The sequence below is a fragment of the Eutrigla gurnardus genome (genome assembly GCF_963514095.1).
Source record: "Eutrigla gurnardus genome assembly, chromosome: 4".
In the NCBI taxonomy this organism is placed as follows: Eukaryota; Metazoa; Chordata; class Actinopteri; order Perciformes; family Triglidae; genus Eutrigla; species Eutrigla gurnardus.
Window position 1 is genome coordinate 16,740,341 of NC_139918.1, and position 17,938 is coordinate 16,758,278.

At 39.8% G+C, this 17,938-nt stretch overlaps 2 protein-coding genes across 3 annotated transcripts; both read left to right on the forward strand.

Annotated features, from left to right (window-relative positions):
- The first annotated feature begins 3,188 nt into the window (after positions 1–3,188).
- higd1a (HIG1 hypoxia inducible domain family, member 1A) lies at positions 3,189–6,806 on the forward strand. The gene is made up of 4 exons (XM_084007847.1): positions 3,189–3,313; positions 3,811–3,885; positions 5,046–5,180; positions 5,318–6,806. Exons 2-4 carry the CDS (start codon positions 3,816–3,818, stop codon positions 5,389–5,391), a joined length of 279 nt encoding a protein of 92 aa, XP_083863973.1. The 5' UTR covers positions 3,189–3,313; positions 3,811–3,815; the 3' UTR covers positions 5,392–6,806.
- Positions 6,807–8,556: 1,750 nt separating this feature from the next.
- ccdc13 (coiled-coil domain containing 13) lies at positions 8,557–16,179 on the forward strand. 2 transcript variants are annotated; one of them, XM_084006814.1, is made up of 13 exons: positions 8,557–8,605; positions 9,063–9,264; positions 9,499–9,653; positions 9,733–9,875; positions 10,070–10,138; positions 10,243–10,356; positions 10,436–10,540; positions 10,688–10,864; positions 10,941–11,117; positions 11,797–12,003; positions 12,124–12,224; positions 12,487–12,549; positions 14,060–16,179. In XM_084006814.1, the coding sequence occupies exons 2-12, from the start codon at positions 9,083–9,085 to the stop codon at positions 12,497–12,499; spliced, it is 1,443 nt and encodes a 480-aa protein (XP_083862940.1). In that variant the 5' UTR covers positions 8,557–8,605; positions 9,063–9,082; the 3' UTR covers positions 12,500–12,549; positions 14,060–16,179. The 2 variants fall into 2 exon arrangements, with proteins under 2 accessions (XP_083862940.1, XP_083862939.1); XM_084006813.1 differs by lacking the exon at positions 14,060–16,179 and adding an exon at positions 12,646–12,794.
- Positions 16,180–17,938: the final 1,759 nt, after the last annotated feature.

A 17,938-nucleotide genomic window follows, 5' to 3' on the forward strand; every position in this document is an offset into this window, starting at 1 on the left:
ATTTGGAGTTTCTACACGTGATTGGTTGTGAACCCTGACCCTGTCAATAATTCATTGTGTTGATTAAATGTGGCAATCATTTATTTTATTTTTTTGATAGCAGCTGGATGAACTCAGGAAGGTTCAAGGCATTGAGTTCATTCAAGAACATTCAGTATTTGAATTTAATTCCATCCAATGAAGACCATGGTTTCATAACATGTAATCATTTGGTCATATAAAGACTTCCTTAATGTATAAAATGACTTCATACTCACATTAAAAAGTGTTTTTATGGTTATAATACGAACAAACTCTACAATTCATTGGATAAAACCTGACCTTGACCAACAGAAGCCACAAAGATAGCTCCTGTCACCATGATGACCTTGTTGATAAGAAATACATATAAAGTATTAATGACATAACTGCATCTTGCTTTATTCTAGCCGCATTGTTAACCTTTTATGTGCATGCATAAAATATGTTATATTTATAATAAAGAATATAAAATAAATTGTTTTTTAGAGTAATACAGGACTGAAGTCATCCCTTTATCTTTTTTTGGTATTGATCTTTTGAAAAGTAAAAAAATATTTGAACACAATCTGATGACCATCTGAAGTCTGCTGCGTGTTGCTTTTGTAGTGGACATGTACCACCCCCTGCTGGAACGGATGTTACTGCAATAAAAACACAAGTAAAAAGCAGCAGCAACAGGGTGTTCACCGTCAGACCACACAGAATATGTGTGACTTTAGCTCACTATTTCAGATTTAAATTGTGTTTTATAAGCAGATAAGAGTATATTGCAATTGAATGTGTCCATATTTGTAGGTTGCACTGTTTTAATGGAATTATTCTTACCCAGAATTAAAATACAAATATTTTTAGAGGCACCCATTAATGACTTATTTTGAAATCTGATTTAATCCACTATCTGTAGATCCATAACCTTAGTACCAGTGACGGCCAAAATGTCTGAAATTTCAAGACATTTTGTCACAGTTTGCTTACAACTATGATAACATTTCTGCCCATCTTCTCATGGTCCCTGTGAGTATGATCCATCTTCTGTCATTCAACACCACAGGCTAGAGGCGTACATTTACATGTATTTATTATTTGAAAAGGCAAAACAACACAAACAGCAGTTTTACACAAGAGAGCAGCTGAGACCGAGCAAAATGGACGCAGGACCGATCATAGTTCATATCTTGTTAGAGCGATTTATTTACTAAAATGAATTAAAGTCATTCTCTCTTGAGGCTGCATACATTATTTACACACGGTGTTATCGTTGGTAAAAGTGGATATTATTGGATGGTTAAGATGTGAAGCAGGGAAAAATCTCACCTCTGGCCACAAAAAGACTAGAGACCACCCTGACAGCAGGTCAGACAGGTCAGGGGAAATAACCAAGCAGGAAATTTGGTAGCAGTGTTTAATTTACAACACTTCTGAAATGTTAACTCTGACATATCCTTGTCATGGCAAAGTGAAAATTTTGAATTAAAATATGAACTGATACATTACAATATAAGTTCTCCTGGTCTTTGAATATAAAAATGATACAGTATGAAATATGACACTGACAACACTTAAAAACATACAAGGAAAATTAAAATACAATCTGTAGAGTCAATTCCGAAGTGTGGGAAGTGTTTTTTTTTTTGCAGCAGCACTCCTTCCTGCACACTGGGGCCTGGGGTCATGATAAGTGGGAGCTAAAAGGTCTATAATTGCGTCAGGCAAATGCCACAGGCCCATTAGGGCTTCAAGGCCGTTCTGGTTTCCTTTCTCATGAGCAAACACAATGCAGATCCCCTCATAGAAACATGGCAAGGTGCTATTATTAAGATACAGTGGATTTATTCTGCTGCTTTAGCTTTACACACTTGAGACGGCCACATTTGTTTCAGGTGGCCGTGTCACCAGCCTTAGTTGGCTTTACTTCCCCCCCACCCTTTTTTTTAACACTTTTATTGCTGTGCTTTAATGTCAAGTCACAGGCTATTACAAGTTTTCTCCGATTGCACCCCAAATTTGTATCATTTAACAACAAAGGAAAACAAACACCAACATACATAAAAAAAAAAAAACAAGCAGAGTAAGTAAAAAAAAATTAGGTAGACCTGCATGTCAACCAAACGTTCTTAGTATACCACTTGGGTATTTAACTAATTCCAGGGAGAATTAGAAGTTGTTGGATTTAAGAAAGACAAGCGTCTTCATTAAAACTACATGCATGAGCAAGATACTCCAAATGCTCAAGATCTGATCATATACTTTTGTTTGTCAATGTACATAGACAGACTGAAGACTGCCAGCATAATTCGTACTTTAAGAGATAATATACCTTCAGTTTTATAGTGGTAATAACAGTAACCTTATAAATAGTATTATTAATATTATATTATTACTATTAGAATTGCAACAATAATGAGACAATCAGTCACTAATAGGACAAGGTGCTTGAGGTCATTTTAAAGTGGGTCATAGAAAGGTTATTCTTAAAAATCGGCTATTTTAATCACGTGTTGCTATAATGTTCTGAACCGGATGCAGCACGTTGAAGAAACGTGAAGCTGCGAACGTCCACGAGCCCTCATTGCGCGAGCCCTCTGTTACATCATCCCAGAGATCACCGCGTGGAGCAAGAGTATTCTCCTCCACCAACATCCACCTTCGGTTCAAGAGTAATGCAGAGTATGGCGTAACTAGACCATACGAATAGATTTTATAAAACTAACCATTAAAGAGGTGTTTGTTTTTCTAGCTCCCCCGAAAATAAATGTAATGTTATATTTACAGCTAACATTGTAATATAATGAGCTGGCAGCGTGAAAGGCACGCTTACCGGGCCGGGAGTGTTACCTCACAGTCGCTTCACAGTCGTTGGTTTTGCAACGGGATTGTACAACTGATGCTGCATTCATGATGCATCGGAATTCTTGACATCATTGTATAACTGTAACATAACGAAGGCACTAACTGTACCAGCGACCACTCATATTGGTGTAATAGGGAACATTATGCTACATAAGGTCCAGCCAAATGAATTACCAAACACGTGGTCCAAACAGACAATGTAATCAGAACTCGAACTGAGGTCAAAGATTACAATTTGAAAACATTTCAAAGTCGCAACTTTTCCAATTTTCTCTCACGACTTGAACACAACGCGGCTGACGTAGAGCCCGCGTGTTATGCTAGTTACATCACGAAGCCGGCTCGCTACTTCCTCTTAACATCCGAGCCTCTAAAGAGTCGCCAAACCTCTCCGGATCATTTATTTAAAGGCAATTTCATCAGCAACTCACTCTTCAAACCAGTAAGACTCAGCTCAGTCGATTTGATTGTTTTCATCTGATGTTAAAACCGTTTTCCTCGCTCGTTTGGTCGACTTTACTATCTGGGGTGTTTCTGTTATGCGATCAAAACGACTCTTGAAATGAAACCTGTAAACTGGCATTTCATAGCGGTGTGTGTGTCTTCCTGTATGTAGGATAAGTTATTTGGGCCTGTAACGGGACATGTCTCCCCTCTGCCCTTCATGTGTAACCTCTGGCCACCTCATGTGGTGTTAACATTAGATCAGAACAGAACAGTGAGTTCTAAACAGCTTAGCGCACCAAATTAAACACTATATGTATTTTTGAAGCATCAAATGTCGATCTTATCCAAAACTGTAATCTTTTGTTTACAACTAATTTTTAAGGTGGCTCGATCGATGGATGGATCCCTCCCCTTTATACTGAATGCTCTTGCATGTTGGGAATGACATCGAACATACAACGATGGCTAACTTTCCCTTTCTCTTCTGTTCAGTCAGGATGTCTACCTATGATGAAAATGAGTCCAAGTTCATGCGAAAAGCAAAGGAGAATCCATTTGTCCCAGTGGGTGAGTACTGTACCCCTTCTGCCCTAAAGGTTACATCATGATACAAGTTGAATTACTGCAACTGGTATTGATTTTTAAGAACATTTAAGTTCACAGAATAGTTTTGTCTAAAAGTATGCTGTTAAAAATACTGTTTTTTTAAACCATTGTGACTAATGACTCAATTGGGAAAAGTAAACATGTTTCCCATGAATATATATTTTATTATTCACATTAGATGTTTACGCATTCCACAGCCTTAGTCACATTACTCTTGAGATCTTGAACGTGTGTTGCTGAGACAGAGAACGGTCTCAATAAGTTTTTGTTTGGATAGCACATTTATAAACAACAAGAAACGTACCAGAGGGACTTGTCAGCTGCTTTGAAGCTAAGAATTGGACTGTTGGTGGGAAGATGAGATGAGAAGCTGGTTTTATTCCATATTCCCCAGGGTAATGAACAGGTCCCATAAGCCATTGCAAGGTTTTAGTGCACAGTGTAGTCAAATAGTCAACTTTATTTGTGTAGCCAATTCAAAAACAACAGGATGGACAAACTAACATTTAAATATCTTTTGATATTTCCAGTTTGATGTTTTTGATAACAAAGATGCAATGACTTCAGTGATGTCATGACCCTTTTTAACCTGTGCCTTGCACTTAAGAGCATCGATCACGTTAGTTAGTTAGCAAGCAAGCTACGGTTAGCCAGCTAGCTCATAACCTTAGCTGACAAAGTTATGTGCAAATGCAAAACTAGAACATTTACCAGCCAGATTATCTGTGAGTCTGTATTTATGGGTTAATATATTAACTCAAGACAGTATTTTGCTACGTTAGCTACACACTATCGGCGCTGTAGAGGAGTAGAAGAGAGGTGAGGCACTTGGGAGCGTGCATTAAGGTCACAGCCTTTTGGATTTTCCCGACAAAACCTTCCCAGGTCCTTAAATCCATCCACAGACGTTATGTCACAGTGTAATTTGTAATACCTAGCGATTAATTAAAGACAACTCATCAAACAAAAAGTTGACGGGACCCGTCACCATGGCGCCATTCATCTGAAATGTATCCCACAGTCCCTTGAAGCGTAGCTCACTGTTATTACTTGATGTTACACGCTGACTTCGTTCTAGTGAGTCGTTAAATAAACTCATCTGTTGTTTTTACTCCTTGCAGGAATGGCAGGATTCTTTGCCATCGTGGGATACAGACTGCTGAAAATGAAAAGTCGGGGAGATACAAAAATGTCAGTTCACCTCATCCACATGCGTGTAGCTGCCCAAGGCTTTGTGGTCGGAGCCATGACTATCGGTACGTAGCTTGGATCGTCGTGTTTCTCATTCAATCGAAGCATTTGTCCTTTGTTTTTAGTGGGATGCTTTTAAATGTCATTTGATGAGTAGATGCATGGTCACTGTGTAACTTATCTCTCCGTTTCTTTGTTTTAGGCGTCCTGTATTCCATGTACAAGGAGTACATTGTCAAACCCAGAGAAGAACAGAAGGCAGTGCAAAACAAGTGAACATGGACTCTTACCCTCTTATTTTATGTCCCTTAATATTACCTCATATTAAGGTGTGTGGAAAGTTTATTTTTACAGATGTGTCATAATTTTATATGCACACATCCCTTCGTCAACCCACGTCTACTGTAAATAGGTTTAACTTATTGATTGCACTCCCTCTCCTTCAAGTAGCATACCAGAGGGCCAAGCTATCACCTCTATAATGAGTAGGTCTATAGATCTCTGTGCATTCGCTGATCTGATATCTGCGTAGGGGGGTCTGATAGAGTTTTGTTGCCTCCTATTTCAATGGTGTGTGAGTGAAATATGAAAAACTACAACATCTAGCAAAATTATTTAAAAACATAATTTTGTTCTGCTCTAGGCTAAGCCTAGATTAAAAAAAACAACAAAAAAACACCAGCAATATTATTTTCTGTACTGATGTAAGGATTTTTGCCAAATGGAAATGCTTGCACCTTAGCCCACTTTATTTTTCTTTTTTAAAGGGCGTGCCAGTGCATTAGGGGTATGTTGTGGAAGGTTCTGACAACATGTGATCCACAGACAAGGGGCTTTGCTTTCACATTATTTAAACAACAAGGACATAAATGATTTGTGACTCACCACAGTATCAGATTATCACATAAAACAACTATATCAAGTAATCACATGGAAATGGGAAAAGGAAGAAAACCATAGAGTTATCTTAGAAATAAAACATGTTATTTCATTCAATAACCTCTTATATGAATTGCTTGCAAAGCCTCTTTTTCTTGTGTTTTTATCATTATGTTGTGGTATACAGGGGTCCAAGTATTCATGAGATAAAGTAACAGGTACATCAACTGACTGTGCAGTGAACTATATCATATTGCCTTCCGCGTGATATGCTGAGATAGATGCACTGTTAAGTTATTTAGAAAGTGTTTTTAATGTTTTCCCCTGGAAATAAACAAGTCTTGTAACTCTGAAATGATATTGTATATGTTTTGAAACCTCTCCAAATTACACTGAGACTTTTTTTGCTCGTTGTAGCTTATTCACAAGAAATCCCAAAGTTGGAAAGCTATTTTATGATATACACCTCACTAAAACTAATACACTTTAACATTGTTAAAGTAACACCTCTGAGTATAACACAACATAATTCAACCACAACCTGCAGCCTCCAAAATAACTTCACGTGTATAAAGTAGCTGCAACAACAGGTGAACATTAAAACAGACTGCATTTGTTTTCGTTGGATGCACCTAGTACACTGTCCACACTGCTTATTGCAAGTTATTTCCTGGTTTGTCAGGTCAAACTTCCCTATACGAAACTCCTTGTCATTGGAAACTGTTTCGTGACAGTTGGTGTACAAAAACAATAAAAACCATTACACATTTTTGAACATTGCCCCACCATCGAATAAAACCACTGATATCTTACTGTTTTATGCTTTGGAATACTTCCGTGCCTATTGTCCCACCCTAAGATCCAATTTCAACAGGGAATGCAAGATGCTCTGAACTGCTGTGTCACTGTGACTTTGCACGTTCTGTTGGTCCTACGATGCCAACTTCCAATAATCAGGTTACACTGACAACATAATGCAAGCTGAGAGCATGGACGTCACATTCCTGTTTGGTTCCGATCAAGATACCCTTCATTGTCCCCAAAGGCGGAGTGATACACCAAAAACGAGCACCGTGGAAAATGATGCCCATCCCCTGAGAGATAAAAACTTCATATAAAGATACAGGCATTATAAAACAGGAGATAATCGTAAAAGCCATGGAGACGTTACACATGAAACAATATACAACAGCACCTCCTTCTTGTGAACTACAAACACAAGGGTTTATTTGTATTCCTATTACATTTCTGGCTTTGTAACTACTGTCTACCTGAAGGTAACCGTTCGAATTCAGAATACAAAATGTATGGTAAATAGAGTGAAGGGATGTCTGTCTTTCTTTCTTATCACTTTCATTACTGCTCTCATTATGCTGATTCTTGATTTTAACTTGAATTTGATACTACTACTACTAATATTCAACTCAATGTTATAGCTACTGGTCTAAAGTCATTGTCTGCGATTGGCAGAGAGCTGGAATAGTGTGACTTTCCAAGGGTTGTTGAATGGTAGGACAGCATGCAGCAGTTAGTTCCGATGAGCAGTTTTTAAGCAGGATGGCAGGCTGGCCCCATTGAGGTTTTATTGCATACTCTTCTAAAACAGTAAGTAAGAAGAAGCAAAGGTAGTGGTGATGGACTCTAAGGCCTCCGCCCCCTCCAAAGAAAAGTCCTGTGTTTCGAAATCTGAGTCATTCATTTTGTCGGCTCTATCATTATTCATCAGTTACTCACCCACCTGTGGAGGGTGTAAGCATTTATACGTTTATCAGCTTTTATTACTCATACATTGTACACAAATCAACATCCTTGTGGTTTGTGATACCTTCAAACATGGGTCCAGTGATGAATAAGGTAAACAAGGATTAGTATTTAACTTTTCCGTTTTCCAGAGTTCATTATAATAACTAAGGACATATGTGGATGGCGTTTTTCACATGGAGAAGGAGAAGCGGTAGACTATGGATGGATGGATGGATGGATGGATGGATGGATTATTTACCTTTAGCAGTTTGACAGAAGCTGCTTTGTCTCCCTCTTGTGGTCATGTTGCTCAATGATATAATAATAATAATATTAACAATAATAATTATCATTACTATTACTATTATTACTATTACTATTATTATTATTATTATTATTATGATACGAATTATAATAATAACACTTGAGTCTTGACTAGTTTATATATTCTCATAAAATATACGTTTATTCTCACACTTTTCCCAATGGGTCGTTATGGCTTATTCATTTGACATTTTATCACCTGTTAAATGTTAGCTAACTCCTCATTTACCGCCTCAACTAATTCTCTGAAACTATTCACAAACAAGTAAACTACTGGCTTACAGTAGGCGACACTTGCAGTTCCTCAAATTTTAAACATATTTAAACTGACGTTAGAGACATGTGAACTGACGTGTTGCTGCTACACCGTCAGTTGTAACAGCTACAAAAGTATCTGCTACAGTGTAGCAGTTTCCATGCATACATTCCCTTTATCGCGATATCTTGTCCAAAGTCTTTGGAGTACCGTTGCTATGGTTACACTAGCGTCGCAAACAGTAATGAAGCTGCTGCAGTCTCTTCCCCGACGTTGGATACATTTCTGGTGAGCTTTTTTCTCTCCATACAACATCAAAATATGCTACTTAATAAGCAGTTTTAACCCTGGGATGACAGTTCTGTTTTCGTTGTATTCACAGACACTCAAGTTATCATAAACATCGACGTCATCTCGCTAATTGCTAACGCTACTTTTTTGTTCTTGCTAACTAGTTCGTTTGCGTTTGCGGCTCATTACTTGTCACATTTAGTTCAGTGGAGTCATCAATAATAAGCCTCTGTCTGACACTCATGGACACACTTTTTCGCCATTTATTGAAACAACACATTTTTAAACTTGGTCAGTTGTTTTCCTTCAGCTAAAATAAAAACTGTAGGCTGTCACTAAACAGCACTGCAGCCTTCAAATGTATATTCATGTATCACGATCTTACTATACCAGATTCCCACACAACTGTTAGTCACAATGCTAATTTCCTTTGTCATTTCCCCACTCTTATAAGTTGATTATTTGCTATGAATCATGGAGCATGGAGGTGAACTGAATGACTGGCAGCTTCAGTTCCAAAGACTGCAAGAACAGCAGGAGAAAAGACAACAGGACAGGAAACAGAAGATGGAGCCAGATGAGTTAAATGCCAGTGTTCCCCGGGATGACATGGATCTATCGAAGCAAGGCATTCGGGCAGACAATCTCCAACACAGGTGAGTCTTACAAAGGCTGAAATAAACGTTTTTCTCAGTGCCAGCTCAAATGTTTTTTTATACTTTATTAATTGAACAAAACATATCAATTAGCACATATTAGAATTATTCCCTGGAGATATGATGTGAAGTTTTTTCCCCGTTTTACAATTAATCACTCTCATCTATTTAGTATAATAAATAGATGACTCACTCTCATCTATTTAGTGTTGATTTTAATTAACTTCCCTATAGTCCGCCACAGGAGGAGAATCAAAATCAGAACCTGCTGGACCGTTTGAGGGAGCTTAAGGATGAAAATGGTCGACTCTTCAAACTTCTAAGGGAGAGGGATTTTGAACTGAAACACCTAAAGAAGAAAAGAGAAGAAGAACGACTGGTGTTTGGAGGTATAATACCACATTTGCTTCACAGTAACGTTAAAGACAAACCACAGCGTCCTCGTGACTTATCTGCTCACCCATTTAGGCACATCAGACTTGGCAGGGGATATTGCAGCCACCAAGATTGTTGAGCTGTCCAAGAAGAATAGAGAGCTAATGGCTGAAATCGGGCGAGAAAAGTTGAAATCCAGGCAAAACAGCAACAGAGCCAAAGAGCTTGAGAAAGAGGTATCAAAGTTTTGCTTTGGGGGTATCATTTAATTTGATTTCTGGATCTGTGTTCACCTTTTCCGCACACAACTACTAATTTGTTTTACGCTCCATATTTGCTTAAATATGGATTGTTTATAATGCTATTAATAAACTGATGTGAATTGTTACAGAATAAATGAACAAATGTTATTTCATGCTCCTTTCGACAGCTGCAAGAGGCTTTGGTGCACTCTCCGGCTGATGCAAAGTCACAGAAATGGAGGTCATCTGAAGATGAGGTAATTACTGATGTGAAATTTCACATTCACCTAAAGGATCATTTTCTGTCTTCATAGTTTTAATGTTGACAACACAATCTTGAATCGTCTGTTCTCAAAAGCAGGACAATCCAGTGGTGAAATCTCTGCAGGAGAAATTAGCTGCGGCCCGCCTTAAAGTGACGGAGTATCGCAATCAGGTTCAATCGGTGAAACACGAGTTGAAAGTGGCTCAGAAGGTATTCCCTTTTTTTTTGACCGCCTCAAGAATCAGCAGTGAGCTGCAATCCAAAATATGAACTGCTGCTGTCGTTGTAGGTTTTGATCAGTGAGGTTGGCGAGGAGGTCAACTTTCAGCAGTTGCTAAGCTGCCCTGGGAGTTTCAGAGGTCGCTCTCAGCAGATATTGGCTCTTCAGATAAGGGTAAGCTAAAAAGTATAAGTCTTAATGTTCTTCTCAAATGAGGTTATCGCTTCATTAGAAAGTTAATAAAGTGCTTGGCAAATATGAAAAACAAATATGACCACAGACAAAACAAATGAACTGAACACTAATAAAACTGTTTTTTAGGTGCGGGATCTGGAGCAGCAGCTGCTGGTGAACCAGTCAACTCAGGGAAGACTGCCGAGTGTCCTGAGTGAAGAGGAAGAGTTTCTGGGCATGGGGGCACTCCAGAAAACCCCTCCTCAAGACAGGAACCTCAGTTACATCCGCACCATCGAGAAGGAGAAAAGGGAGGAATTAGAGGTGAGTATACATAACTCTTAATTAATTGAAATATAGGAATATACTGATGAGCTTTTTTCCTTCCACAACTGCACAGAGGATCTCAGCGGACTATGACGCCCTTCTAAAAGACCACGAAGACTTGAAGAAGAAGCTGGAAGCGTCTAAAGCCAGGAACACATCTCTGTCCACGGAGATGAAATGTCTGAAGATCCAGATCTCCACTCTCCTGGAGAAGGGCAAACATGACGACGAGCTTGTGAAAGCTCTGCTGGTAAGGCATTAGATCAAAGAAGAAGAACATTTCAACTTGGCGTATGTGTCTTCTATCACACAAGTTGTGTATGTCGCAGTTTTATAGAGAGGAGCATGTCAGACGACATTTGAGGTTTTCTTACATATTTGTTTGTGGGTTTTCTTTCTTGAGCTTTTGGGGTTTTATAAGAGCAAACAGACTGGAATTTTGTTAACCACAGACAAGCAAGTAAAGTGCGGAAACTGGTTGTAGAAGGATTGAATGTAAACGGAATATATTGGATATTGGCTCTCTGCTAGTGAGTTAAATATGTTTGAATAACGTAATTTAAGCCCATCAGACAATTTGTGGTTTAGTAGCAAATGCTCCATGAAAGGCATGAAATGTTTTAAACATTTCATGGTTTATTAACTACACAATTCAGCTCTTTGTTCCATCCACATCTACCACTTCATCCTGTATTCAGGGTCGCGGGGGACCTGGAGCCGATCCCAACTGTCATTGGGTGAAGGCAGGGTACACCCTGACAGGACACCAGTCCATCGCACATGTAGACACAGACAACCATTCACACTCACATCCACACCTACAGGCAGTTAACCTATCCCCATCCTGCATGTCTTTGGACTGTTGGAGGAAGGTCTGAGTGCTTTATTACATTGTTCTTAACATGAATTGCCTCTTCTACCTTTGGCAGAAGCAGCTGGGTCAGATGCAGGAGGTGCTGAGACAGCTCAGCCAACAGCAGAACATAGAGAGCAAGGAGACCCGGCGCGGCCCGATACAGCGGAGCAGTGAGTCTTCAGTGCACAACGACGTAATCAAGAAGCTCCAGCTGGTAGTTGCTGAGAAAGAGGCCAGGATCAAAGAACTAGAGGAGGAAATGCAGCAACTCTCTGTCAAGGTAATAAAAACAATTCAATGAAAAATCATGAAATTTACATATAAACTAACTTCAGCAACAAAATAATGTTGTATTTGACTTCAAAGTATTTTAATTGAAAATGTATGGATGCTTTTGCAGGAAGGAGGCGAGGAGAGACAGTCCAACGTCAAGACAACAACTTGCAGTTCAAAGTTTCCCACTGAAGAGGGAGCCATTAACAAGAGAATAACATCTACAGGGTATGTGGGCTAATGCTTATTATGTATGAATACATATAAACGTACTTTAATGCAATACGTCACAGACACATCTTATAATTACACCTGAAACTAGTTTCCTCTGCTAACTGTTGTAAGACCGGCTTCTAAGGTGTCTTGCCTCACAATTCACTCTGGTTGATGGGGGACTTGTCATCGGGTTATTGATTTTGTTTGCTGCATCACATGTTTGCAGTCAAAGAGAGATTACTGTTAATATGACCGTCTGGCAACTTGTTTTCAGATCAATTTCTTAATGTCGTCATAAACTGGTTCTGCCTGCCGTGGGAAGGAGTCTAGAATTCAAGTAAGTGAACAACAAAGTGACTCAAGATGCACTGTTTCATATCAATTTATGTACCACAAAAACTATGTTTTAGTATTGTACCATTTTTGTTCTCAGGGGACCAAATTCTTCAAATGTCCACAATGTTCAGCTGATGTGAGCACTGATGGCCCAGAACAATGAATATAAAAGCATCCGCAACTCCTTGACATGGTTTGCGTCCTACATACAAAATAATATACACTGTACACGTGGGTTTTTTTTTCCTCTTACGTATTGCTCTCAATTTTCATCTGTCAACGGTACATTGTTAGTTGTACGTGTTGTTGTTGTTCAAATCCACATCATTACTCTTATCCAAAAGCACAGCATTTTCTTGTTGCTGCTGACAGCGTGCATCATAGGTGACAGTATCCATGTGCTGGGAGTTTGTTTGTAAGAGGAGCCTTGAACCTTTGAGATGCTTTTTCATGTAGGATATCTTTATTTGCCAATTTTCTTATTCTCTTCTTGGTTTGGTTCACCACGGCCATCAACGTGACACTTTCTAATAAGATGTGATGGAATGCTGCAACACTGCACCACAAAGATATTCTATTTATTGGTGGTCCATTGTAAAAACCCATTCCAAGGCCATTTTCTACTTGTGTATTCAGTCTAAATACTAAGGACTGCACTGAAACCCAGATATGTACAGTTTCTTTGACAGCCTTCAGTACTACTATATTTTACCAGTTTAATATATGAAGTATATACTTTTATATCAATTTTATACTATCTATTCACTTCCAACTGAAGTTTTGTTAATCCAACTCCAGTCATCGTCAAGAGGAATAGCATTTTAAACTCATTTCTAACTCTCAGAGAGAAAGAGATGTAGCCGAGGCAGAACAGAAGCACCGGGAGGAGAGCTGCAGGATGGTGATCATGGAACAGCAGCTGGGGATGAAAAAAGTAGATTAGATTAGTAGAAATTAAGGTCTGTGCAAGTAATAAGGGAGCTGGTATGCCAATGTCAGTGACAATGCGATGTGGCAATGCCAAGCAGATTTGAATAATTTCATATATTTGTCTCTGACTCTGTCTCACTTCGGGCTGTCACGACTCTCCCAGAGGTCTGAGTCCCTCAGGGTGTCAGGAGTAGCTCAGCAACAGGAACTGAATAGACTGACTGAAGATACTGTCCAACTGTCCAAAATCGGTTGGCATTTGTAAACATTTATTTATTTAACTGTGGCAACACTGCAGATGCCTTGCCTGAAAACAAAGCCTTTTTGTTATCTTTCAACTATAAGATACACACCAGACGACAGAAATAATGATTGGTGGCAATGTACACGGCGCCCATGGACTATGCTTACTCTAAGCCGCATGTTTGGGCTGCAAAGACATGTTCGTGCTGCACTTGTGTGGCTGGTCATTTAGCTGGAGGAAACAGTGGCGCTGAGGGCTTTGCTAAAGAGCACTCTCCACCATGACCCCGCAGCTCGGCAGTGACGTGATGAGACAAGCCAAGCATGTTTTCCTGCAGGCTCGGTGACAGCCCAGACTAGACACTAACCAGGGGAACTGGCAGGTCCCTGCTCAACCTCACGTCCAGCTGAGCCCTACCTTCTCCTGTCACATGTGACAAACAGCAGCCTGCAGGAAACGGGCTCGCCTCTTCTGCCACACAAACATCACACGGATCTCGATGTTTTTCTCCACGCGAGTCCTTTAAAGATGGCTTGTGTCGGTTCCTTTGTGCGTTCCGGCGACCTCAGTTTAACTGCTTGAGTACAGCGCTACCAGCTTAACCCTGATAGCATCAGACAAGTGCTCCTACTGATTACAGAGATGTTTGATGCCTGCTTGCTATTTTATAAATGTCACTGTCACATTTTGTTAAATCTACGTATGTTAACCTTAAGCGCATTACAGGTATAGAGAGCAACGATGTCTTTTTCAAGCATTTTTGTAAGCTAATGGTACGTCCAATTTAATCAATGAACGGGTAACCAAATCTTGACCAAATGTTTGGAATACATTGTTTACATTCATGGCTATGACCTTCCTAGCGTTTGAGTTTTTTTTGGCCCCAGATGGTTGTACATACATGCGTGACAGGCCAAGCCAAATAGTAAACGCCTAAGTTAAGTTCCCAAAAACGATACCATTCCTTTTAAATATTACTGCTAATCATTTCTGACTTGAAACCAGCTGTGTGGGAATAGTGGTTGTAAGTGAACGCGGGCTCATGCTGCACAAACTCCCACTGTAGTCCTCCGTACACTCCCCAGAGCATGTGGCACGTATGTACAGTACAGCATACGCGATCTTAGCTTCGGACACGCGCAGCCTGCTGGGAGTCTCTACATTCATACTAACATCCGAGTTTTTTTTTTTCCGATGTAGCCAAAAGGATTTTTTAGCAGAAGCCCATCCCCAACCCCTCTCCTCCTTCTCCTCTCACTCCACATCACGCTTAATTTAAAACCATGGCTGAGTTAGTGTGCTGCTTCAAATACCGCACTATTTCTTCCAGTACCCTGTGGGAGATTGGCAGGTCCCCATTGGACTGAGCGAGAAAGTGCCACAAGACAAAAATATCAGAGTTTGGATGTGATGAAGAAAGCCTTTATGCTCAGAGTAACAAAAAACAGCTTGTGTTGAATACCTCCTGGATAGAAGGTGAGGCACCCTTTAATGTAGCGGAGTCAGATGTGTCATTGGAGAAACGGACGAGATACCATTCGCTTTATGACCACATGCCCTGCAGGGTTGCCAAATGTGTATCAAATGGAGCAATGTGCGTCAGAAAGGGTGTTGATGGAGCGAATACTTGTCATGGACCCTAAGTGCGTCCAATTCCAGGGAAAATGTTTAACTTCATAAAATCTTGTTTGGTTGCTTTTTAAATCTGCCATAACACAACCTCATATAAAAATGTAGGCAGGGCAGGAGAGCATGTCGAGTATTTTCCCAAATATTTAAGCCGAAGCTTTTATTTTGTAGTAGGTGATAGGAAGGGGGCCGATCTTACTAGCTATTGGATTTTAAATCAAGTTTATTGCTGCATGTTCACTACTCCTTTTCCTGTGTAATTCCAGTTAAAAACCAATATTGCCACAGATTAATGTGACTGCTCTTGTTGACTTCGGCCATTAAAGAGTGTCATCACTTTCAAATAAATTACACTCGGCCAAACAATTTTAATATTGTCTTATGTAGCTGTATTACGCAGTAAGGTGTAGATTTATTCCAAAATGCCCAATAACCCACCAAACCAAACACAAACTTATGTAAACACAGCGTACGTAAACAGCCTCACCTATTTGTCATTCCAGGTTTGAATGACTCCTTTCTCCATCCTTCTCCTCAGAGGTATTCCCTCGTTCTGGACCAATGCTTCCTGCAGACCATTGACTGCATCCAGAAAATAAAGTAAATAGTGGAGCTGTGAACGCAGAGGTTAAAGTTAGCCATCAGTATATGAGGGATCTGTGAACTTTACTCAGGCCAGAAAACGGTTTGTGCCTCTATGAGTCCATTCATCTCCTAGTGCTTCTCATTTACATGTAATGGAAAGAAAATAAACAGCGGTGTCCTAATGTGCTCATTTACAGTAAGTAGAAATAAAGTAATGAGCTGTGATCTTCACTAAGACAGTGGCAAAGCAGTGAGAAGCATTTGTGTGTGTTTTTTTCAAACAATTGAAATGTTGATCAAAGTCTACAGCATGAGTAAAATTGTTGCTGACATTAATATCCAAAATGAAGTATGGAGGCGTTCACCTCAGTCATCCAGGATGATGACTTCTGTCAGCAGATTATCTAATCTTAATTTATTCGTTTACTTTTCATCTGTGTTTCTCGCTGTTTTAGTTCAAACTTTTGACGTTGTTTGCTTATGTTAAACAGCAGCTGAGGTGCATTGAGGCATTGATAACATAATTTTGTTGATTTCAGCTGGACGGTTTGTGTGGTTGGTCATGTACTGCATATCAAGCACGTTTTTCTGACAAGTCCTCCACTCGTTATTGTACTGCAATAACGAGGTCTGAAGCCAAAGACGCAAATCAAACATATGCAGAATGCCTAATCAGCACAAAGCAAAGCCGTGCTGGATCTTTGCAACACTTGCCATTGTGATGACCTATATTGCGATGTTCCTGATGTTGTCTATTTGAATTATTCATATAGAAAAGAATTCAGCAATATATTGTGAAGGTGACATCCCTAGAATATTCCAGCTGCAGAACTCCCCCCGCCAATGGCTGTCACTCTTGACTCAAAAATTGAATTGCTTTCCACAGTATGTCGAAGCAGAAATAATATATAATCTTCAGGAAACCGTCCACTTCACGTCTGACGACTCATAAAGGAAGAAAGACACACAGTGTGTACGTTTGCAAAAAAAATATATATATTTAAATCCAAATACCCGAGCTGGATGTTTGAATCATTGGCTGTGTCATGTGTGTCCATCATCACTGGTGTGGAGATCCTTCCAGATTCAACAGAGCCTGAGTGCAAGTCCCTTTGAAGAAGACATAAGTCCCTTTGCACATGCTGACACCATGGCGTTGACATTTTGCTCACGAACACCATCACTGCCTGTGGAATATGCCGCCTCCTGGAGATGTGTGCGTAAGCGCCGCTGATCGCAGGCTGCTGCTTTTGCTAGTTTTAACCTTTATCCGATGGATCACAGTAGAGAGAGGCAGAAATAATTGGGATGCAAATGTGGATGACCACCCGAGCCACCTCGACGCCCCCAGGAGGCCAACAGAGAAATGCCCGTTATGCTTCATTAATATAAACGCACAAAGCTTTGTCTTGACACACAATCTTATCCGATGATTAATTAGCTCTCGTTATGTCTGCACAGGCTCATGTACTCTCATGTAGAGTGCTATAGGTCGTTATCAAATATTATCAGACCCGATAAAGAAAAAATGAAATATGGAAGAGTGATGTTTGATTGACTTAAGAGTGTGAATCACTGTAACATGAGCGTACAGTCCCAAATGAGCCCCAAAAATACGAGGCTGATGGTTCCAGTAGTATGCGAGGTTAGCCGTGGGCAGACAGATGTACAGATGCACACACACACACACACACACGACTGAACACATAATCCCCCCACGGCTGCCGGACATAAGATGCTCGGATATTTCAAGATGTTTCGAAAGTTTTCCAGACAATCCTAAATGAGAAGCATTATTAAAACAGAGCTCTGTGTCTGGAAACGTACATATGGTTTGTTTATTTCTGTCAGCTGCTGCATCCTGAACATGCTGTCAGCTGTCTGCCTCTATTTCTTATGTAACTGTTCGCTGACACTAAAGATAGTCTGTAAAAAAAACAACAACACATTTTTGAAAATACCCCGCATTTTTCAGGCAATAAGCTCCACCACCTTAATTGTC